The 23,475-nt window shown below is 55.5% G+C and overlaps 1 protein-coding gene across 5 annotated transcripts in view; it reads left to right on the top strand.

The window, feature by feature from the left end:
* ARHGAP26 (Rho GTPase activating protein 26) overlaps positions 1-23,475 on the top strand; it is a 101,505-nt gene that overhangs the window by 12,930 nt on the left and 65,100 nt on the right. For all 5 annotated transcript variants that reach the window (XM_039559389.1, XM_039559388.1, XM_039559390.1 and 2 more), the window contains exons 2-11: positions 4,728-4,823; positions 5,756-5,817; positions 6,128-6,199; positions 7,265-7,366; positions 8,992-9,102; positions 9,922-10,026; positions 10,594-10,723; positions 11,011-11,111; positions 13,705-13,799; positions 20,693-20,771. In XM_039559389.1, the coding sequence (XP_039415323.1) occupies positions 4,728-4,823; positions 5,756-5,817; positions 6,128-6,199; positions 7,265-7,366; positions 8,992-9,102; positions 9,922-10,026; positions 10,594-10,723; positions 11,011-11,111; positions 13,705-13,799; positions 20,693-20,771 (953 nt within the window). The remainder of the gene's footprint in view (positions 1-4,727; positions 4,824-5,755; positions 5,818-6,127; positions 6,200-7,264; positions 7,367-8,991; positions 9,103-9,921; positions 10,027-10,593; positions 10,724-11,010; positions 11,112-13,704; positions 13,800-20,692; positions 20,772-23,475) is intronic.

Below are 23,475 nucleotides of genomic sequence, written 5' to 3'. Positions count from 1 at the left end.
GAGCCGGAGCTGTGGCACCTCCTGGACCTGCAGTCTTGGGGCATCTTGGGGTTTTTTGTGCTTTAGCACATCTGAGCAGTTTTGAGTTTTTCGCTTGAAGCGTGGTTTGTAGGGAATGTGTGTTTGTAAACTTTCCATGGTAACAATGAAGTTTTGGGATTTGGTGAGGTGGGATGTGGCCTCCCTGGGTGTGCTGCCGAGACAAGGCTTGGCTGGAGGCTGTGTGTGTGTGGAAGAGGCACCAAAATGGGGTCTGGGATGCTCTCCCTGCCTTGGGGGTCCTGACTGGGGTGACTGCAGGGACTGTGCCCATGGCCCTTGGGGTCACCTCGCTGTCTTTGGCACCCTCTAACCTCCATCTCCAGTGTGTGCCAAGCCGTGGCAGCCTCTCCATGGCTTTTGTGTGGAACATGACGGCAGAAGCTGTGCTGGAGGTGGGGTGGGCTCTGCCCATCTGGTTTTGTGTATTTGCTCATGATGATTCAGAGGGGGAACCTGCCAGCAGCTGCTGTCCCATCCTCAATCACTGATTAACTCCAACCACCTGGTGGAGAAGTTGTTTAATAAACAAATCAGTGCTAATTCTGTATGGAAGTGTCTCTGGGACTGGGCCAGGCCCAGAGCACCGCAGTGCCTCACGGGAGCAGGGCTTTGCTGACCTTGCTGGGAAGCGCAGAGAGGGGATTTAAACCTTCTGGAGCAAATGAAGCGTTTCTTGATGCTTCCCTGACGCTTGATGCTGACCCCAGTGGTGCAAGGGCTGGGGCTGGGCAGGTAAAACTCCATCCTGGCAGCTGCAAACGCTGTTTTCAGGCAAGAGGTTCTTGCTGCTGGATTCCTGCACGAAGTGCGGGGCCAGGTTGGATGAGTGTCCCATGCAGAGTGCTCACATGCATCCATGGGCCAGGTCCAGCTGGCCATTCCCAAAACCTGTCCCAAACCCCCTTCCCGGGGCGTCCCTGAGCTGCAGGGATGTTGTGTGACCCCGCGAAGCGCTGTTGTGCTGCTGGCCGTGGGGACAGACACCATATTGCTGCTTTCTAAGCACCCTTGGCAGGCTGTAATCCGGCTGGTTTGGCCGCTGATTAGAGCGGCTGTTCCCTGGATTACCCATCCCGGCTGGCCCTGTGGGCGCTGGGGCTGTTCCCCGCTGGCTGCGTGGCTGGGGAGGTGCTGCCCGAGAGCTGTGTCCTGGTCCCTGCAGCCAAGTGAGGGCTGTGCAGGGGTGACCCCCCGGATCTGCCTTCTCGGGGCTGTGTCCCAGGGCAGCCCTGCTTGGGGCGCAGGGGCTGCTGGTGGGGACTGGCACTGCCCTCCTGTCCCTGTCCGGGGGCTTGCAGGGGACAGACAGCCCGAGCCTGCTGTTCTTTGCTGCGGGGGAAGGAAGGGGCAGGAGTCTCAGTTCCTGTTGTCCACTTGAACATTAAATACAGGCTGTTAAGCAGTTTTCTCTGCAGGAAGTGTAGAAATCCCGCTCCGTGTGAGCACAGCCTCTGGCAGAGCCCGGAGCTTGCTTTGCAGCAGCATCCTCTGCTCTCCCTTTGTAGCAGCATTAACCCTTCATGGCCAGACTCAGCAGCAGGTTGGTCTTTAACCTGAACCACCCATCCTGCTGCTTCTGCCCCTGCCCTGGGTCCAGCTGAGCCAGAGTGTTTTGCTTTTCCAGCTTATGTAGCAAACTGGCTGCAGAGTCAGCTCTGGGGAGAGCCCCCACCTCTGAGCCAGCAGTTTCCCTTTTCCATGGCTGACCTGACCTTCTGACATCTCACTTTGGTGTGTTGTGGTTCCCCTCAGTGTCCTACCCATTGTTTCTGGGGTGCTGACTGCGGACCTGGCTGGAACGGGGTCACCCCCATGGTGCCCGGGGTGCTGCACTCGTGGAGGAGGCTTGGGAAATCATGACACTTCCTTCTGTAAGTGGCCTTTTTCAGTAGTTCCAAATTCCTTTGGAAGAGGCTTTTTATGTGAAAAGCAACCACTTCCCAGAAAGACTGCACTCTCAGTAGTTGAGGAGGAGGAGGGACACAGGGAGGTGTTCCCTTGCTGCTGACCCTTTGCAGGATTCCTGGCGGCTGGAGAAGTGTCACTTCAGCCAGGTTTGGAGGAAGCCCTGGAGCTGGAGGTGTGTGGCTGGGGTGGAATTCAGCCAGCAGTTGCCTGGCTCCCTGGCTGCAGAGGGAGGAGGAAAGTGGGGTGACCCCTGGGCTGGGTGGGAGGGGTTATCCAGAGGGACTGGCAGAGGGGTTATCCAAGGCTGCTTCCAGGAAAGGCTGCTGCCCTCTGTCCTGCTGGGAGCCGTCTCCCTTCCTGCTGTTCCTGTGCTGGATGTTGAGGATGCAGTGGATGGGGAGGAGGCATCACTTTTAAAAGGGCATTTTATTTAGGTCCTTGGTTGCTGTAGCTGTGCAGGTGGACTTGTGCGTGCTGGTTTTCTGTCAAAGGGACTTTCCTGAAGGGATTGTCCCATCTCCACCAGCCCAGATGGGAATAGGGAGCCATGGGAGGTGATGATGAGGAGGAGGAGAACTGCAGCCTGAGCTGGTTGTGTTGCTCAGGCAGAAGGATTTTTCAGGCTTTTTGTGGTGGTTTTCCCTCATGCTGTGGTTGACTGATCAAGCCAGCAGAGAACTTGGGAGGAAAACTTGCAGGCCCTTGGTGCAGCCCTGGTGTGATTCATGTGCAGTGTCTGGGTGGTTTTGTTCGTGTGTGAGAGGAAGCAGCAGATTCTGTTGAGCCTTTGTAGGATTTTGTGTTTGCTTGTTCACAGCCCTGGGGCAGGAGAATCCTCAGAAGCTGAGCTGGCCCGTGGAGGGGCTGCCCTGCTGTCCCTGTGCCTTCCTGCTTCCACTGCAGGGGTATTGTCCCACAACGTAGTTCAGAGGTTCCAGCTTTTAGGAAAAGGGGATGCTGGGGTGTGGGTGGGTCTGACAGTGAACAGGGAGGACAGTGAGGCCCCACAGGGTGTCCCTCTCTCCTTTTCTGACTGAACCTGCTGCTAATTTTATCCTTTATTGCTGTCACTCCAGGAGTTATCTCCCTCTCCCTTGCCTATTTATAAGCACCGTGGGCCATTGCTGTCAGTGCTGCTGGCTCCAAAGGCTTCTTGGCTTTGCTCTGGCTTGTGCCTGGTCCCAGACCCGCTCCTCACTGGCAGCGGGAGGGATGGCCCTGGAGAGGGTGACCCTGCCCGGGCTGGGGAGCTCAGCTCCCCCCGTGTGTTCACCCCTGGGCTGCAGCAGCCTCCAGCTCTGTGGTGGGCACGAGGGGTGTCACATCAGGCCTGGTTCAGCTGGGGATGTGGCACATGGAATGTGGCCAAGGGCTTGGGGGGCTGGGGGTCAGCAGGGGCTGGGGGACAGGAAATGGCTCCTCATGTCATCAATGTCATCCTCGAGGTTGTTCCAGGGGAGGCAGGAGGGACTGGCTGAGAGTCCCTGAGCCCTGTGGCTGCTCCAGCAAGCTCTGCTGAGGGAAGGAGGCTGCTCCGCTGCTGACACCAGCACGGGCTCGTGGAAGGGAGCAGGGAGAGAGGTGCATGGGGCAGCCCTTCACTCAGCCCTGTGCTGAGCTGGAGCCAAGCCTCCCACCCTCCCGAGTCCATCCGCTCAACCCTGCCCAGGAGCACCTGGGAACTTTCCCCAAAAAACGTGTCTTGCTTCTGTAGGTGCCAGTGGAGACTTCTGGCAGCTCCAGGCAGGGGAAGCGTGTAAAAGCCATGCTCGTTCCATCCTCCAGGGAGCAAAGTGCAAATCCTGTTACATGTGAACCTTCTCCTTGAAGAAGCCCCCTCTGTACTTTTCCACTGGGAAAGCTCCCGGGGATCTGCCTCTCCCTGCCTGCCTTGGCTGGGTGATTTCCTGCTGCCTTAGGAGCAGTTGTGTGAAGGCAGCCGGGACTGAGCTGGGCAGGATTAACCCCAGGGCTGTCAGCAGCGATACTGGGAAAACAGCTTTAATGCTTGGAGAAAGTTGCCAACTCCCTTATCCCATGGGGAAAGCAAAACACTTGGACTCTGGTGTGGTTATCTCTTGGCTGTTGGTGTCTGAGAGGAGGAAATGGTCTTTGCGTGCACACACATTTTCCACCGGTGCTTGGAAAGGGAAAAAAACCATGGGATTTTGGGCTTTGAGTGAAGAAATGCACGGGGGAGTGAACACCGTGTGTTCCTCGCACCGGCAGTGCTGGCAGCCGCACGCTGCCTTCGGAGCCGGTGGCCTCGCGGTGCCCGCGACCCTCTGCATGTGCCAGGCTAACAGGGCTGGTTTGAAAAGCCAATCCTGGATCCCCTCAGGTCACTGTGAGTAAGAACTTAATAGGATCCAGATCTCGGAGAGAATCTGCAGCTTGGGAAGCAATAAACCTCTGTGCTACTGCCTTTCCTCAGCGGGACAGGAGCATGGCAGAGGTGCCACCTCTTGGGGGGGCAGTGTCACTGTGTGTCACCATTTGCTGCTGCCCCGTGGCTCTAGGTCTGAGTTCTGTGTGGCTCTTTTGGTATTTTGAGGTTTCATCTCCTGTAGGGTATCTTGGGGGGTGCACCCCACAGAGCCTTGTCCCTGGGGTGGATGCAGAAGGACAGTGCTCTGGGGCATCCCTGGTGCCAGGGGTCCCTTGCACAGACCCCTCTGTGGGTATTTCCTGGCTGGAATCATGTGTCTGCCTGCATCCTGCTGTTGGGATGTTTCCCACTCGTAACATCCCTGTTTTCCCTGCTCCTGCCCTCCCAGACCTGTCGGCTGCCAAGCGCAAGTTCGCGGATTCCCTCAATGAGTTTAAATTTCGCTGCATCGGTGACGCTGAGACGGATGATGAGATCTGCATAGGTGAGTCCTGGTGCTCCTGGAGCCACAGCCCAGAGCCCTGAGCAGGCCACGGTGGGGAAACACCACAGGGACACCAAGGGGCTCAGGAATGTGTCTGGGTGCTCTCTGGAAGCACCATCAGCAAAGCCTTCCCCAGGGAATCAGCTGTTGCTTCTCGGCCTAAGTCTGTCCTTGCCAGATAGGAAGGGAGAAGATTGCCTGTGTCTGAAAGCACCTCAGTTATCTGGATGTTTTGCACTGGAGAGGAGAATCTGCAGGTGGCTGTGGTTTTGGTACACAGCAAGGGGCTGTGCTCTGAAGCAGAGGAGCAGCAGCCTCGCTGCCAGAGCACAGGATCCTGTGCTAGAGGGAATCAGCAGTGCCGAGCCTGGCAACGCTCCCTGAGCTGAGCCTGGCTCTGCCGCAGAGCTTCTCCTGGCACAGGGCGGCAGCTTCAGCCTCTTCCCTCTCTCATCCTGCTCCTGCCCCAGCTGAACTTTTAGAGCTTATTGTGCACATCGTCTGGAGCCCGGAGAGCAAAGGAGCTTTAGCCCTGATTTAACTTTGCTTGTTTATTTGTGCCCAGTCTCTCAACAGAAATAGCTCCTCACCCAGGTCTCCCTGGTGCTGTGCCCGTGCTGGGGAGCTGCCCCTCGTGGGCTGGGCATAGCTGGAGGCCCGTGCTGCGCTGTGGGGCTGGTTGATGACTGGCTGCTGGGTGGGGCACGTTTGGGCTGAGAATGTTGCTCTCTGGAGGAGGAAGCCTGGTCCTGGGGATGGTCTGCTGCCAGCTGCTTCTGTAGGCAGCCGGAACCTTTCTAGGTAGAGAGCAAAGATAATAAAAAAACCCCAACCCAAACCCCCCCTACCCCAAAACACAGACAGACAAAACCCCTCTGTTCAGTTTCTTTCTTTAAAAATGGAATGTTAAATGCTGACTGCGTCCCTTCCAGCCAAGTCTCTGCAGGAGTTCGCCACGGTGCTGCGGAACCTGGAGGACGAGCGGATGCGCATGGTACGGCCCCATCTGTCCTGGGAGCAGGGGGTGGTGGCACCCCGGGCACCGTGGTGACAGTGGCTGCCAGCCCCAGTGCTCCTTCCCTCGCCTGCAGGGGAGGGCAGAGGGAGGAGAGGGTGGGCTTGGCGGGGAAACCCCTAACAAGCATCAGGAATGGAGTCTTGCTGCTGGAGAGTGGTTGGTGCTGGGGGGGTCACAGGTTTGCAGAGACAAGGGGTGAGGCCTGTGAGTGTCTGGGGGCTGTGGGAGGTTTCTGTGGAAAGGCTGTGCAGCAGCACAGGTGAGCTGTGCCTGTCGTTGCCCCCAGATCGAGAACGCCAGCGAGGTGCTGATCACGCCGCTGGAGAAGTTCCGCAAGGAGCAGATCGGGGCTGCCAAGGTAACCCAGCCACTGTCCCCCCGGAGCTGCCAGGACCTGGCACACTGCAGGATGGGCTCAGGCATGGGAGGAGGCAGTGTGCTGCTGTGGGATGGACATGGGGACGATCCAGCTCCTGGGAAGTGCCTCAGTGTTCTGAGTTCACACACAACCAAGTAACCAATGCCAAGGGCAAAAAACTGCATGCCTGCTGAAGTGAACTTTTTTCCTTGCTCCAAGGAAGAACTTGGATTTTCTTGGAGGGGTTCACGTTTTCCTGAGTCCCCCAGCATGTGCTCCCTACCCCAGAGTCTCGCTGGGGGCTGCACGGGAACTCTGATGCTTCTGCAGGATGGGGAACCGCCGGTGAGGCTGAAGGCGGCTGTGAGACAGCCTGGCCACCCCCCCCTTTCTTTCCTGCTTTTGTTCTGAAATGAAAACCACTGTTTGTGGCTCCCCTGTTGTTATAACAACCTGCTGCTGCCTGCAAGCAGCTCATGCCAGCGCCGGGGGCCGTGTTCGCATGGCAGCAGTGCCCAGCCCGGCAGAGAGGAGCCCTCCGGAACGGACCTGGGTATGAGCGGGTGCCAGCATGGATTTGGTCCTGGCATGTTGGGGTGGCCAGGCTGGGATGAGAGGTGCAAAGGAAAGTGAAGTTGACATCCTTAATGCTCCTGCCACAAACAGCCAAGTGTCTGTGTCATGGTCCTGTGTGACACGGAGGAGAAGCTCTCGCAAGGGGTGGCAGGAGTGGGATGTGGAGTTGTGACCATGTTCTGGTTAGAAAGCACTTTCCTCGCTCTGTTGTTTTTGGACCTGGATCTGGATGTTTTACCAAGCACTGGGCCCCAGGAACAGAGGAGGGGTTCCCTCATGCCTTGGGTTTTGGCAGCGTAAGCTGTTTTCCTGCAGCTGCCTGATGCTGGCAGATAAAAGCAGCCTCACCTGCTTCCAGCTGCTGCCCCAGGTCCTGTCTCATGTTAGCTCCCCCCTGGGACTGCCATCCTGCCCGGTGCCTTAGGGGTGCTGTCACAGCTGCTCTGGGGCCGTTGTGTTCGGTGTCACACTTTCTGTTCTCTTTTGTAGGATGCTAAAAAGAAATACGACAAGGAGACAGAGAAATACTGTGGTGTCCTAGAAAAGCACTTGAACTTGTCTTCCAAGAAGAAAGAATCCCAGCTTCAGGAGGTGAGAGCAACTTCTGAGTTTCCATGTCTGGCTGTGACTGTGGAGAGCTTTTTGAATGCCTCACACAGACTATAACAAAGGTTCTCCTGGTTGTAAACTCATTTTTTCCCTCGGTCTGGGTGCAGGTGCCGGGTTTTCCCCTTTTCCTTGTAGCGAAAGGAGACGGAGCTGTTTTGGAGAGTAAATCAGAGACATCCCAAAATGGATAGCAATCAAAAAGGAGAGAGGGTTTATAATTAAAGAGTGTAAGAGAAAGGAACTGGTTCTGCTGCAGGCTTCCCGTGTGGCAGCACAAATCATGGATGTCTGGTCTCCTCTGCAAGTGGCTGCTCTGCTTTGTGCTCCAGGGGGGGAGGGATCAGGCTTAGTGCCTTAAACTCTTTAAGAGCCATCAGTGACTCGGGGTGTGGTTAGCTGTGGTGACAAGTGCTCCTACTGGATGAGGATGCAGAGTTTTCAATCACTTCTTTCAAGTCTGGAATTCCCTGTGCTGGCCCAGAGCTGGGTTGGTCCTACAGGATGTGTGTCCTTGCCTTTGGGCATGGTGCTGGTGTGCTGCTGATCCCTTACTGGGGGCACTGGTGGGCACGGGGCTCCTGTACCCAGGTGGTGGGACCGTGCCCAGCAGAGATGGGGACTTGAGAGCAGAAATAGCTGTGGCACAGGTGATCATCTTCCAGCACATCAGTGCTGAGGAGCGCTCAGAATCCAGCCTGCAAGCCAGCCTTGTTTGTAAATGACTTCCTGTGTGGAAGCGTCCTGCTGTCCCGGGGGATGGTGGCTTTTCAATGACCCTCTGAGCCCTTGGTTTAGTCTGTGTTTGAGGTGCTGATGTGGGGCACGGGAGTGGAAGGAATTCTGAGTGCGGAGGGAAGGATCTGCTTGTGGCTGTTAGAGGGGTGATCCTGTGCCCCAGACAGAGCACGGCCCTGTGGGGCTGCCTGGAGGTGCCGTGTGGGATACAGGTGGGACGTGTTCGGGATGTGTGCGGGATTCCGTGCGGGATTCCGTGCAGGATTCCGTTCGGGATGTGCCGGGATGCTGATGCTGTGCGGGTGCGTTGGAGCAGCGCTGGCTGCTGGTGCCATCTGGTGGCATCTCCCACCCGGGCCCTGGCTCGGGCCGCTGCCGGCGGGCAGGAGGAGCCTGGAGCCCGCTGGAAGCAGCTCCCAGTTCAGGTGCCGGTTTCTGTTCCCACTGCCACTGGGAAGTGTCCGTGGTTTGTGTGGCTCAGACCCCACCGAGGGAGGGGGTGTCTTTGAAAGAGGATTCAGTGTGGAGCTGTGAATCAGGGTGGATGTGGCACCCCTGGCGAGGGGAGTGCTTTCCAGAGAGGGGAGAGTTGCCTTTTCTTGTCAAGTTCGTAGTGATTTCCATTTTTCTCGCCTCTACTGCATGTTTTCTACCCAGCTGTTGGGGAGGTGAGAACATGAGTCATCAAACCCATTTTTCCCAGCTGAAGGAAGAACGTGCTCATGTGGATCAGGTTTATGTTTATTGCTGTGCCATCTGTGCAGCTGGGGCTGGGGGCTGGAGCTGGGTTTGCTCTGGTGGGGGTGTTCCCATCAGAGCCAGGTGTTCTCTGGTCAGTCCTGAGCTCTGTTTCCTCTCCAACCCCCCTGCAGGCAGACAGCCAGGTGGACCTGGTTCGGCAGCACTTCTACGAGGTCTCCCTGGAATACGTCTTCAAGGTGCAGGAGGTCCAGGAGAGGAAGATGTTTGAGTTTGTGGAACCTGTAAGTGAGCTCTCAATCTGCCTCAGCCTGCACAAAACTGGGGGTGGGTGGTGAAACAGGGGGTCGTGGGGGGCACTGGCAGTGGAGGGGCTGGGGGGTCCAGCCTCACCCCACAGCCCCTCTCACAGAGGGGGTTTGAGAGGGGGAAGCTCTGTGGGAGCCACGGGGCACAGAGCCATTGGCTCAGCGACCCTGTGTGTGCTGGAAACCTTTCAACATGTGATTTTTTATTGTGGGGACTGTCTATCAGGGAGGGTGGGCTGAGGGGCCCGTGCAATTAAAAGAAAACTGCTCTTGATTGGGGGGAACCCCCCAAATTTTAACCAATGTTCACAAAGGAAAGAGAGTGCAGGAGTGACAGAAATAAGGAAAAAAGTTTTTAAGATGTGCCTTTGCTCAGGTGTTAAGTCATTTAAAGCTGTTCTGGGAAGTGCCAGACCTCCCAGCCCTTTGTAAAGGTGATTCCTGCTGAGCCAAGAATAACTCGGAGCTGGGAGAGGCACAGAGTGCTGCCTGCTCTGCCTGACACCTCCTGGCTCTGCTCCTGGTGACCCCGGGCCTGGGGAATGCAGGGAGGGGGACAGAGGTGTGGGGGGTCCTGGGGCTTGCCTTGGCTCCAGGGGAAGGAAACAGCCTTGACTTTGAGATCCATTCAGAGGAGGCTTGGCTGTGAAATGAGGAGCAGGGCATCTTCCCAGGGCCCACGAGGGAGCCCCTCCACCCCTGGGGGCTGCGGAGCCCCTTCCCCTCGGCAGTGGCGGCTCTGGGAGCAGCTCTGGGTCTCTTCTGACCATCTCCATTTGCTTTTTCCCAATGCAGCTGCTGGCCTTTCTGCAGGGGCTGTTCACATTCTACCACCACGGCTACGAGCTCGCTAAGGACTTCAGCGATTTCAAGACAGAGCTGACAATCAGCATCCAGAACGTGAGTGTGCCTGGGGTGTCCCCGTGCCCGAGGTGTCCCCATGCCTGGTGCCTGTCCATGTCAGTGTCTGGCAGAGCCAATTCACCTGGTGGTGTATTTTAATCACAGAAGCACAGTTTGGGTTGGAAGGGACCTTAAAGAGCATCTCATTCCACCCCGTGCCATGGGCAGGGACACCTTCCACTGTCCCAGGCTGATCCAAGCCCCTTCCAACCTGGCCTTGGGCACTGCCAGGGCATCCCCACCTTCACAGGGAAGAATTTCTTCCTAATAGCCAATCTAAATCTCTCCTCTTCTAGTTTAAATCCATTCTCCTTGTCCTATCACTATCTACTCGTGTAAAAAAATCACTCTCCCTCTTTTTGTAAGCCCTTTTAAAGTACTGGAAGGCATTTCCAGTCATTGTAATATTTTTCCTTTAGCTTAAATTCAGGCCCAGGAAGCAAAGGTGCCCTGTGGCTGCCCCTGGGCTCCCCAGCCCCATTTCCCACCCAGCCCCACCCCACGTGCTGCAGAGCCAGGCACAGGTCCCTGCACTGGAGAAGACATTCCTGTTTTAATTTGCAGACAAGAAACCGCTTTGAAGGAACGAGGTCAGAGGTTGAAGCTTTGATGAAGAAGATGAAGGAGAATCCTCACGAGCACAAGAACATCAGCCCTTACACGATGGAGGGGTATCTCTACGTGCAGGAGAAGCGTAGGTGTCGGGGTGGGGAATGCGGGGCGGGGAGCCTGGGGAAGGGCTTTGTCAGGACAGGGACACAAAGGCTGATTCAGCAGGTGCAGAATCCCTGGAAGACAGGGATGGGCCCAGTGAGTGGGGTATTGGGGGGGAATGTGGCAGCCAGGAGAATCACTGCCAGTGCCTCATAAAACTCTTTCAGGTACAGGAGTCTGGCATGTGAAGTGATGGTTACACATAGCGGGCTCTAATGTGAGGGCACTGGAACTGTTCTGGGCGTGAACCCTGTGTTTGCTCTGCAGGTCACTTTGGGACCTCCTGGGTGAAGCATTACTGCACCTACCAGCGGGAATCCAAGCGCATCACGATGGTGCCCTTTGACCAGAAGTCAGGAGGAAAAGGGGTGAGTGCTGGCAGGAGCAGCACTGTGTCCTGCCAGGGAGCACGTGGCACTGCTGGCTGCAGGCTCTCCCGGGGCTCAAACTGTGTCACCTTTTTGGCAAGGTGACACACATGCAGTGAAGTGGGTCACATTCATTCCAGGCTGAGTGGCTGCCACACGGGGAATGAACTTGGCACCTGCTTTGAGAAGAAAAAGACAGGAGACCCCCAGAGCCCGCAGATCTTTGCCAGCCACCTGCCCCCACCACGCTCCAAGTTCCATGGGTGCCTGCTCCCCAGTCCCTTGTTCCTGCTCCAAGGCATGGACAAGAGAACCTGTTCATTATTTTGCTCCTTCCCTAATGTCTGTGACTTGTCCAAGGCAAGGTTGGACAGGGCTTGGAGCAACCTGGTCGAGTGGAAGTGCCCTTGCCCATGGCAGGAGAGTGGAGTAAGACGAGCTCTAAGTGCCCTTTCCACCCAAACCATTCTGTGAGTCTCTGATGATCCTGTGACTTGGCCAATGAAGTTGTTTTGTTTTGGACAGAGCCACAGGAGAGCCTGGAGCTCCCCTTGGCCCTGGGGGGGTGTGAGGAGCCAGCATGGGCTGTGTCCCCAGTGCTCCCAGGGCTGTGTCCAGGGCTGGCTTTGCTCCTCTGTACAGCAGGAACAATAGACCCCTCCAGTGCTCCCAGCTGGGACAGTTTGCAAACACAATCCCCTTGCTGAGGAGTGCCTGGGGCAGCTGGACAGGCTCCCACACGGCTTCCTGCTGGCACAGGGAGCCAGCTGTGGGCAGGGAAGCTTCTAAAATTAATTTCCTCTTGCCTTGGAGCATCTTCATTATAGCTCAGCATTAACATACCCCAGCCCTGTAATCATCAGCAGCTGTGCTGGGTTTCATCTGGTCCCTTCCCATTTCAGGGCTCTCTCCGCATCCAGGAGGGTGGGAGCTGCTGGCAGCATCCTGAGCCCCTCTCCAGGGCTGTGCTTGCACCTGTGGCTTGCACCACCCTGGCATGAAACGCTGCCTGTGCTGGGGCAGCTCTGGCCAGGGTTGGTCAGTGGTGACTGCCATGGACATCTCAGCGTGGAGCAGCCTGGGGGCTTGGGGCTGCACTGCTGGGAATTTTGGGGTCTGGCTGGAGCAGGTGCCAAGGTGCTGCACGAGGAGACCCATCACTTGTGGTGGTATCAGCCCCTCGTGGCCTTGGGCTGTGGCCAGAGCTGGGTATTGGTGGGTTCGGAGCAGGGGCATTCCCTGAATTCTGGACAGGGAGCTGGGCAGAGTGGGAGCAGCCTTGTGCCAGCAGCGGGCCAGGCTGGGGAGCACCAGGGGCAGGTGGCCACTGCCAAACCCTGGGGAGAAACTCTGCAGGGAGCTCTCAGGTCTGTCTTGCTGGGTCTGTGCTGGGCCCCTTGTCTGGGACACGAGGGTTATTGGTGAGTTAGAAACCATGGAAGCACACGAGAACAGTCAGGTAGGAATTGGGGCTTCTCCCCCAAAATGTGGCAGGCTCAGAGACCCAACAGGAGAGCATTTACAGCAGTGCCTGCGATACGGGCAACAAGCAGGAGGGGCTGGAAGCCACCGTGCAGCAGGAAAAACACTGCCATCATGGGGACATGGTGGGATGACCAGGACTGTGTGTTAGGGAGTGCTTTGGTTGTCTGGAGCTGAATGATGGTGGCAGAGGGGAGGAGTTTATGGCTGAGAACCAGTAAATTTAGAATTTACACCTCCCTGTAGGGGTTTAATGGACATGTGGTTGTGGCACGTGAGGACATGGATTAGTGGTGGGCTTGGCTGTTCTGGGGAACTTTTGGACTCTGTGATCTTAGAGGTCTTTTCCAATCTAAGTGATTCTAAATATGTTTCCTGGAAAAATGGTGATGTCAGGGAACAGGGTGGTCAGCCAGGGTGTCATCAGGAACAGCACAGAGAGCCCAGAAAAGCGTCTGTCTCCAGGAACTCCTTCAGAATTCATTTTCTCTTAAGTCATCAGTGGAATTTCACAGTTGCAGGAGAAGTGTCTGTGCTGGCAGGGGCTGAGGCAGGATTTCCTCCAGCAGAGGACAGCAATGCTCACAGATCCTGCTGGATTGCTGCTCAGCCCTGTGGAAATCCAGTACAACTTGGATGCAGAGAGGCATTCTCTGGATGGGAGAACGGTTTTGTCGTTGCTTTGTTATCTAATAAACATTTTAAGACATGTTTGCTCCTGTTAAGAGTCCTTGTGTGCACAGTGCTGCCAAAAACGCAGCGTGGAGTGCAAAGTGCCAGCAGGTCTATGGAGTGTTGTTCAGCAATGGAAAACAAAGCTAACTTTGCCCAAAAGTTGTGGTCCAGCACTCCCTGCCCACATGAAGAATGGGTTGTGTGGTGCTTAATGCACAGATTGAATCATGGGCATCCTGAAGGGAAGGCTCCTCCTCGAAGGTTTTGGCCTAAACAAGGGTGAAAAGACAAGTCCTCATGTCAGAGGTATAAACAGATGTTTTTAGCAGGGTGATGTTGCCAGATCCCCCCAGGTTTGAACCCGCTCATTGCCAGCAGTGGGTGCTGGGGGCAGGTCTCTGTTCTTGGCCTCAGCTGTGATTTTGTCTCTCCTCAGGGGGAAGATGAAGCTGTCACCCTGAAATCCTGCACACGGCGGAAGACAGACTCCATTGAGAAGAGGTTCTGCTTTGATGTGGAGGCTGTGGATCGGTGAGTGCTGACAGGAAGCTCCTGGGGCTGTGGTGACTGTGTTTGGGGAAGGGCTGTGCTCCTGCACTGGCTTTGGGACAGTTCCTGTGCAGTTTCCGTGTTCCTCTCCTTTACTCACACGCTCTGTGAGTGGAAAGCATTAGTCCATGGAATCACACCTCTCCCAGCCAGGTGCTCTCTGCGTACTGAGCTGGTACTTTGGTTTACAAGTCTCTGACTCAAGTTTCTCTGACTTTAAGGGTTCTTTAGCACTTCTGCAGCCTCTGGCCACACAAGGTGAGCAGTCACCAGCCTGGGAAAGGTGCTCTGTGGGTGTTTGGCAGGGATGTGCTGCCTCTTTCCAGCACTGGGTATCTGTTGGAATAGTGTCAGCTTTTCTGCTGGACTGGCAGTTGCTGGTTCACCGTGGATGGGTGATAATGGACCTCTGGCTCGTGCCTCCAGGCGCTTTCACTCATTTTTCCTGCAGAAGTAAAACACTTCTGCTGTGACTTACCACACAGCAGCTGGACCAGAGGTACATGTGGATTCAATCTGTGGCACCCAGGAGTGAGAGCTGTTACCACATCAGTCAGCATCATGCATGGCACACACACATAAACAGGAAAACCAGGCTGGCGTTGCTATTCCAAGAGGAATTAGTCACTGCCTCGGATCTCCCTCGCTGCGGGAAGTTCACATGGTTCAAAAAGCCTGCTCCAAAGGCACTCAGTGTGTTCTCCCAGTTGTGTGCCTGTCCATGGTCCAGCTGTCCTCTCCTCTGCAGGAATTCCCAGGAGGTCTCAGAAGAACCCCAGTCCATTAAAATCTGGGTGTTGAACAATGCTGGAATGACCCGTGGTGCCTCTCCCTGTCCAGCCTGTGCTTCGGCAGCGTTTCAGTGCCAGCCCATGGCAGGGAGGGGTTGGGGTGATGGAACTCTGCCTGTGTTGGCTGAGGGATGAGATAACCTGGGGCTGCCTCCCACTCTCTGGAGCTGTGCTTTTCTCCAGAAAGCTGCAGTATTTCTGCTGACACGGGAATTTTTTTTTGCTGTGCCCTGAGGATATTTTTTTATAATGTGAAAATCAAACTAAGAGTGGGAGAAGGAGAATGGAGCCACAATAATTTTCTTCAGTGTGTTCAGAGGTAGCTGAAGCTTCCCTTGATGTTTGGAGCCTGCCAGGCATGGGATCAAGAGCTGCTCCAGAAATCTGCGTGCTCCATGTAAATCATGGCAGGGGAGTAGCACAGGAAGGGGAAACCTGAGGAATTTCTCCTTTCATGGGCATGTTCCTGCTGCAGGGATTTGCCTCTGTCCAAGAGGGCAGGAGAGCAGGACACACCTGAAGGAAAAGGCTGTTTTCTCCCAATATACAGGCAGCTCTGCATTCTCTTGGTATCAGAATTTGTCATTAGATGTCTAAAATACTGGGTATTCTGAAGATAAACTTAAGAGGAAGAGAAAACAGCAGCTTTTGCCACAGCTGAAAGAGACTGTGATGTGCCCAGCCTGTCTCCCTCTTCCTGGGGAGGATCTGGGCACCGTCAGGGCATCAGGTCCCGCTGTCAGTACTGGCCAGGGTGTGCTGGACATCCCCTTCGCCTTGCCCGGCTCTCAGGGCTTGGGCTGTTCCACAGCTCCCGGGACAGCCTGGAGGTGGCAGCCTCGGCCGGTGCTTCCCAGCGCTGCCATCGCTCAGAAATGGGCTTTTGTCAGCGTTGCGTTTTGGGGGCTCAGACAGCACAGGGTGCAGGGCGGGAGCTCAGCAATAACACCCTAAATAGTGCCAGCTAAGAGCTGTTCCTTCTTAGGTGGGAAAAAAAGTGGGTTTTTCTCCTGTAAGGATGATTCAGAACAACCGAGCTGAAAATCTGGAGCCTGATCTGTTATTACAGCATTGCTTCCTTGTCACAGGATCCCAGAATAGTTTCTGTTGGACCCTAAAGCTCATCTCATTCCGGGCAGGGACACCTTCCACTAGACCAGGTTGCTCTGAGCCCTGTCTAACCTGGCCTTGGCATTTGAAAATAGTTCTGATGTTCAATGTAGCAAGTTAGAACTATTGTATTGCTTTGTTACAGCAAAATTAACCCCAGAATGGTGTTCTAGGGTCTGGCTGAAAATACACCCCAGTGGGATGGATACTGTGTTTTACTGTTAATGCTCTTTTATCATTAGCTAAACTTGTTTGTCGTCTCTGCACGTTAAGTCAGGTTGATAAACAAGGTGAACAGGGATGACAGCCAGTGTCTTACCAAATGAGCCAGAGGAGGAGTATCTCATTTGGCTGATGACAAAGGCTGTGTCATTTAGGACGATGTAGGTCATTGCTCTGGGCCAGAAGCGAAGTGCTGCTAAGTGCCAGCTGGCTTTTAGGGGAGTAGGGGGTTTTCAAATGCAGGGTTCAGCCTCTCGGTGGGTCATGAGGGCAGTGAACTCTGCAGGTACCACCACTGCCCTGGATTCTGCCTGGCTGCCCCCAGGATGACTGGCACACACCTGGTGCACAGTGGGATTGTAGAACCAGAATCCCAGGGGCACTGAGGTGAAAAAAGACCCCCAACACCATCGAGTCCAAGCTGTGCCCCATCTCCACCTTGTCCCCAGCCCGGAGCACTGAGTGCCACCTCCAGCCCTTCCTTGGGCACCTCCAGGGATGGGCACTCCAAACCTCCCTGGGCAGCCCCTTCAATGCCTGAGCACCCTTTCTGTGAAGGAATTCTTCCTGGAAGAGTTGGCACAGTGGCTGGGTGGTCGGCGTGGGGGAGCTGCCAGGCACCTGCCGAGCGCTGCCGTGAGCTGATGGCTTTCCCTAGGAAGGCTGTTGGCCTTGCTCTGGGAATGCTCTTGACAGACCCAGGGCTCTGACTGGGGCAGGACCTGCTCCCCTGTGCCAGGTGACCCCACCTCTGCCCGGCAGCGCCTCTCAGTGCAGTTCAACCTGTACCCGTTCCTCTGCCGGTGTCGCCTTTCCAGCGACCTTTAAAACAAAGCCTCGGGGGTTGTCACAGGGGGGCGAGGGATGGGTTGTCACAGGCAGGGATGAGGAGCCCTGCAGGACATGCTGGTGGCTGTGCTGGTGGTGCTCTGAGCTCTAAGGGGATACCGAGACTTTCTGAGTTCAGGGTCAGTGTCCCCCTTAATTCCATCTTTGCTCATCGACATCTTGGGGCCACATCTGGCTGCTGGTGCCTGGCCCATGGCTGTGGGGTCCTGTCTGGGCTGCACTGCTCTGCTCAGGTTGGGATTGGGAACACCTCTGTGCACTCAGCCCCTGTTATTAACACACTCTGGTTGTTTGCATCAGCAGTTTAGATTGTCTCGCTGTGATAAGCTGCTACAGCAGTTGGAAGTTCTTATCTGTTTCTATTGCTTTCCTTATTTGTTTGTTTTCCTGGAAGAAGGAAAAGCTATTGCAGTTTCTCATTTTCTCAGTGTGCTTAGTCACAGCTCCTTAAGGCCAGGCCATTTGTCACAAAAGCTGAGATATTGAGAAAATTCAAATTTCCTGTGTGGTCTCATATGGAAAAATCTTCCATTTTTAGATTGTAGCACATTGAAAATATTCTTTCTTATTAAGTGTTTGCCATGTTCTGCTCTGATCTCAGCCTCCTACACTCACTCCATTTAGAAATGGATTTCTTCTGATCCCAAAATGTCCCTTTCCCCTCCTTATGTCCCAGAAAAAGGCAAAAGGATTTGGTGCCTGCAGGTGGAAATGTGGGATGCAGCACCCAGGATTGAATCAGCAGGTCCTTGGTCTTGTTTGCCACAGGTTTATGCATCCTGGATGGCAGATCCAGGAGGGTGTCCTGCTGTCCCAATGTCACGGCCGTGGCTGGCTGGGGTGCACTGGTTCCACATGGGTCCAGGTGCATCCCACATTGGGAGGAGGTGGGAGCTGCCCCACAGCCAAATCTGTATTTACTGTACATTGTAAATAATTATCTGTATAAATGACCCCCAGTGTTCGGGGTCATTTGTTGGGTGAGGGGACAAGGACAGATCTGTTTGGTTTATCTTTTGGGAAAGGACGTCAGAGCAGGGTCTTTGCCGGGGCTGGATAATGGAGATAACCCCAGTAAGGAGCACGCTGTGGAAGGGGGTGATCCTGGAGGAGGCTCGGGGGATGGTGCTGTTTGCAGGCAGTGTTTCCAGCAGAGCTGGTGCTGGCAGCGTTGGCAGGAGGCTGTTCCAGTGCCAGCCATCCGACCCGGCTGTGAGCACAGGAGCCCCGTGGGCATCGGCCACATCCATAATGAATGAGGCGTAATGTGTGGGTGCATTTTAAATTTATCACAGCCAGGAAGATGGTTCTGCTCAGGAAAGTGATGCAATGGGTGCCCTGGCAAATAAACACTGGGGGAGGAAACGCAGAGCTATTTGCAATGGAAATTGGGTTTGATTCAGTTTTGCAGCCCCTCCCATCATGCTGTTAAAGAAGTTTGACTTTGAAGTGAAGCCCGAGGAGTTGTTATCTGCCCAGAGGCAGAACAAACATTTGCTGTTATCACCTCTTTGCCCTGTGCTGAGGGAACCTGGCACTCCAGATACCAGCCCTGCCACTCTGGGACCGTGCTTTGCTGGGAGTCCAGTGTTCAACATACCATGAATGGAGGGTTTGAATTTCTCTGTTCTAATGTCTTGGCTAAAGAGACAGAAACCCCAGTATTTCCTTTCCTGTGTGTCCCTAGCTGAGCTAGAGCCCTTCCAGGGCTTTCTGACCGGGCTGTCAGTGCCTTCAGCAGCAGCTTGGCTTAAACTCAGACCTAAGCCCCTGGCTTAAGCAGCCACTGCAGCTCCCCAGGTACCAGGGACTGCTCTCAAGTCACTTTGTACCTGCACAACAAGGAGCTTTGTGCAGTGTTTTGGACATATTTGCTGTTGGATGTGGAGCGTTTTCCCTCTCAGATGGGACGATGGTTAAGTGGTTTCCTCTTCCCTCCTAAGTGAGTAAACTTCCAAACCACTAAGCTGGTGAGTATTGACTGACTCACCAATGGGATTAGCAGAGATCAAGCTCATTATGTCTGGTTTTTGGACCTGGGCACGGCTTCCACTGGTGGGATGGTGCTGAGCTGCTGTGCGTGTGCTGAAAGCTGGGCTGGTTGGATGGGGAGTGGAGTTAGGGAGAAGGGTTAATCCTCAGTTCCTGGCCTGTGCGTGCCACAAAGCAGCAGAAGATGGGCCAAACCCACCTCTTGAGAGCCCCTGCTGAAGTTTACTTTTCTTACAGGCTCTTATCAAGGACCAAAGGGTATCTGCAGTGTTGGTGCAGCTCACGTTTTCCTGCTGAACCACCCTTGGGAAGTTCAAGTTAGAAGTCACCCCTCTCCCAGGCTTTATCAGGTTTTGAGGACCGAGTACCGAGCAGAGCCTACGTGCTCTGTGGAGCACTCTGCGGGCGGTTGGCAGCTCCCGAGGTTTAACCCCCTTCCCACCGCGTGTCCCGGCAGCCCGGTGCTCGGAGCAGTGTTCCTGACTCCTGTGCCGTTCCAGAGCCCTGCGCTGCTGGGCGTGGGAAGAGCAGCATCAGAGGTTCTGTGCTGTCACAGTTCCCGTGTGTGAAACCCCACGGGCAGAGAGCACCAGCAGCCCCCCTGTGTCTCCCGGTTGCCAGGGAATGTGCTGGCCGTGCTCCGGCGGGAATCGCCGCTGTGCTCCGCCGATGAGTCTGGAAACAGCTGGGAGGGAGCAGCAGCACCAGAGCAGACACACGGACAGGTCTCGCTGTCTGACAGCCCGGGGGCTCTGCCTGGCTCCAGGAGCAGCGGTGGGAGGGGATGTGGCCACCCCCTGGGAGCTGCAGAGCCAGCCCAAAGGCACAGGGCTGTGGAGGTGCAGGGTTAGCCAGCTATGTGTGTCGGGATCCAGGCTGCAGGGTGAACCGGGATGTGGAGATGGAAATCGTGGTGCAGTGAGATGCCAGCCCCTGGTGTGGGATCACAGCTCCCACCCGCTGTGTCCCCCCGCACCTGAGGCTGTGCAAACACTCTGTCTTGTCAAATCCATCCTCACCTCGCTGGTCATGCTTAACAGAGCAGGTAATTGAGGTTTGACTCCTTGCATGGCAAGGGTGGTCCAGGAGCGCACGTAGCGTCCACTGAGGAGCACGGAGATGGCGTTGGCCCTTGGGCGAGGGCGGTGCCAGTGCTGTCCCCTGGCTCCTGTGCTGTGTGTGCAGCACCTGGGCCTGTCCTTTCCCCTTCTCATTACAGTAAATTAGCAGTCACAGGGCTGTTGTTGGAGGCTGGATTGACAGGGAGCTCAGGGCTGTTGTGTGTGTGACAGTGCTGGGGGCAGGACCAGCCCCCCGGGACCCTGTGAGGTTGCTGGAGAGGGACACGGACCAGCATCGTGTTACTGCCACTGCTGTTCTTACAGCAGGGCATGGACAGGGCCAGGGGACTCGCACAGCCATGAGGGCACAGACACCTCAGGGATGAACTGCTTCGCACAGCAGAAGGTCTCCTCCATGAGCCAGTGCTTGGGGTAGTGGTGAGACATGGGGGGCTGGGATGTGTGGGGCTCCTGCTTCCTTGGCTACCTTCCTTGGCTACCTTCCTTGGCTACCTTCCTTGGCTACCTTCCTTGCCTTCCCCTGCCGTTGCAGGGACGTGCTTAGCCCAGTGCAGGTGAGCTGGCTGGCTGAGGGCCAGAAGAGGAATTTGGCACCCAGCTCTTGCACAAAACCACCAGAAAGGTGGGGGATTGTTGGAGATGTCCTCTGCTCGCTTGCTGATCCTGGTCAGGACCTGCAGGGATGTCCATGGAGGGGTCAGGCTGGGCTCAGTCCCTTGTGCTGGGGCTTGGCTAGGAAGGAGCTTGTCCTCCTTCCCTCTTCCTCTCATGGAAGATTAATCTTTGCCACCTTTGCAGTTCATTTACGGCGTCCCCTTTCTCTCGGCAGGCCCGGCGTCATCACCATGCAGGCGCTTTCGGAGGAGGACCGGAGGCTGTGGATGGAGGCGATGGACGGCCGGGAGCCGGTGAGCAGGAATATTGGCCAAAAAGCAGAGGAACTCGTGGCGAGCTCTGGTAGCCCCGGGCAGATTGCTGATTGCTCGCTGCGGAGCCACTGTCACGAAGCGCCTGCCAGCCGGCGTGGGAGCTGTATCCGTGGGGCAGCTCCTGCCTCCTGCCAGGAGAATCCTTTAATCCCTTGGTTAAATATTTGAGGTAATACTGTATCTCCTGTGCTTGGATTGCTCGGAGGTGCGGTGGAGAGGAGGAGGGTAGGCTTGGCCAGCACAAACATGCTGCTGTGCTGTGCTGAAAGGAAAACATGGCAAAAAGAGCAGTGGAAGAAAATACGTTGTAGATTTCCAGGGCTGTTGGAGTCCTGCGACTCCTTGGCAGCCACTCCTGGGTCTGGTAGAGAATTGCACGTTTCGTGTGAGCGGAGGAGTGTGGCCCCTGTTCCCCGTGTTTGCTCCTGCTGTGCCAAAGGCTTCCTCACCTCTGGAAGGGATTCTGAGGGTTTGCAGAAAACTCATTGTTGTTAGTTTTTATTTTGGAATGCGCTTGCAAACCTTGCTGCCAGCTTGACGAGAGTTGGCTGGTTCTGAGCAGGTCCCTCGGGGGGTGCTGGGGTCGCAGTGTGGCCCATCCCAGCTCAGCCTGGTGACTCTCCCGTGGCACTCACGGCACCACCAAACAGCCAAGATCAGTCTGTGGCTTCCATGCCTGCACATGGCCAGCAGCGTTTTGGGATATGGAAAGAAGCCATGTGGAGAGGCAGAGCAGCCCAGGCTGTTCCGTGACAGCCCATGTGGTTTTGGAGTGGGTGTCTGCGTGCCGGGGTTAAGCTGGGCCCTGGCAGAGCAGAGTCCGTGCAGGGAGCAGAGTGTCCCATCCCAGCACAGCCTGCTGCCACAGACTGGTCCTGGTTTGAGCAGATCCCCCCAAATCCGTGGAAAGGTGTCTTGTTTGTCAGGAGAGGTGTTCATTGAGGCCAGGTGAGGCGTGGACACACGAGGCTGTTCCGTGAGCGCTGCAAAGCACGTTCTGGACTTGGTCAAGCGCTTGCTTTTGGAGCGTGCAGCAGCTCGGAGATCCAGAGGCTGCGTGTGGGAGGTGCTGCCCTGCATTTCAGGGAAAGGATTGTGTGGTGGATTGCAGCCAGGTCCCAGCCTGGAGTCATAGATCCATCAGGTAATTCAGGTAGGACGGGAGCTCAGGAGGTTTCTGGTCCAACCTCCTGCTCAAAGCAGGTTTCTCAGGGTGTTACTGGTCGGGAGCTGAGAGCGTTGGAGGGAGGAGAGGGCACAGCCTGCCTGGGCTCCAGCCCAGCTGCTTTTCCGGCCTCCTGACCCCAAGGTCGAACCCCTCTTGTTTCAATTTACACCCGCCCAGAGAAACTGTTGCTGCCCCATCCCTGGTCCAGATCCAGGTTGGACGGGGCTTGGAGCAACCTGGTTTAATGGAAGGTGTCCCTGCCTATGGCAGGGGGTGGGACGGGATGAGCTTTAAGATCCCTTCCAATTTAAACCATTCCATGATTCTCTGGTTCTGTGACAGCCTCTGCTCCCTTTTTCTGTCATCTGTTGGAAAGGGGCCCTTATTTGGGAGAACCAGCCTGCTCCTCCACCCTTGGCTCTTGACCCCTGGGGCAGCTGTAGTGGCACAACCCCCTCCAGCTCCAGGTGCCAGCTGTCTTGATCCCACCTAAACGAACCCCTGCCTTGGTTCTGGTGGCACCTGGAGACAGGATAATATTTTCTATTTCTTCAGAAACAAGATGTGCATTGTTGCTCCTAATCTGAGTGGAGTCTTGTGTTCCTCCAGGCTGCTCACCTGCCTCCCACTGCACACCTCTGCTGGGAGCTGCTGTGGCAGGGGTGGCAAAATCAGTCAGCTGCAAAGGGAGCTGCAGGAAGGCAGTCACTCAGTTGTGTGCTGAGCTGCTGATGTTACCAGGAGCAGAGCCAGTCTACAGAGGTGCAGACAGGGATTTTGGGCGCTTGCAAAGCGCTGTGCATGCGAAAGGTGCTGTGGAGCAACCAGGACAGGACTGCCTGGATTATCCTGTTCCAGAATCTGGTTATGAGAACTCCTTCAAAACCACACAGGTCGTGGTGCTGCCTGCGTGCCGCTGTTCTCCCCTATCGTGCCCATCAGCTGAGGTGAGGGCAACTGGCTCATCCAACACGTCAGGGGCTGTGGCTGTGCATTAATGCAATACCTCGTGGCACTTAATTGCTAATGGCTTACACTGCCCTTCCAGGTGTGGAGTGGGAGCGATGGGAATGCAGCCTGCGTGGAAACAGATCCAAGAGGCACTTTGCTGCTGAACGTGGTGTGTGTTGACACATGAGGCAGCTCCTTGTCCTCAGTTATCCTTCTCCATCTATCAGAAATGGAGCTGTGGGCTGTTTTGTTGGGGTTCTTACCTTGTAACGCCAGGGTGCAGCATGTTACCTTCTCCACAGGGATTTCCTTGTGCAAGAGATGAGGATTTAACCTTTGGACTCCTAGAAATATCCATCCTATGCTTTGACTGTGTTTCTGTAACCAAAGAGCCCTACTGGAAAGAATGTCTGGTTTTCCTTTGATTTGACTGTAGAGTGTGGGGAAGGATTGGCACGGTGGGGACGGTAATTCCATGTGCAAATTCAGGCTGTGGAGAGATTAACGCGGACTGGAGCTTGTTTCTTAATTATAATGAAAAAAGTAAACCCAAATGTCAAATTA

Source organism: Corvus cornix, chromosome 13 (assembly GCF_000738735.6).
Source record: "Corvus cornix cornix isolate S_Up_H32 chromosome 13, ASM73873v5, whole genome shotgun sequence".
Lineage (NCBI taxonomy): Eukaryota > Metazoa > Chordata > Aves > Passeriformes > Corvidae > Corvus > Corvus cornix.
The sequence above is the reverse complement of the archived record's forward strand: the minus strand, read 5'-3'. Positions and strand labels throughout refer to the sequence as shown.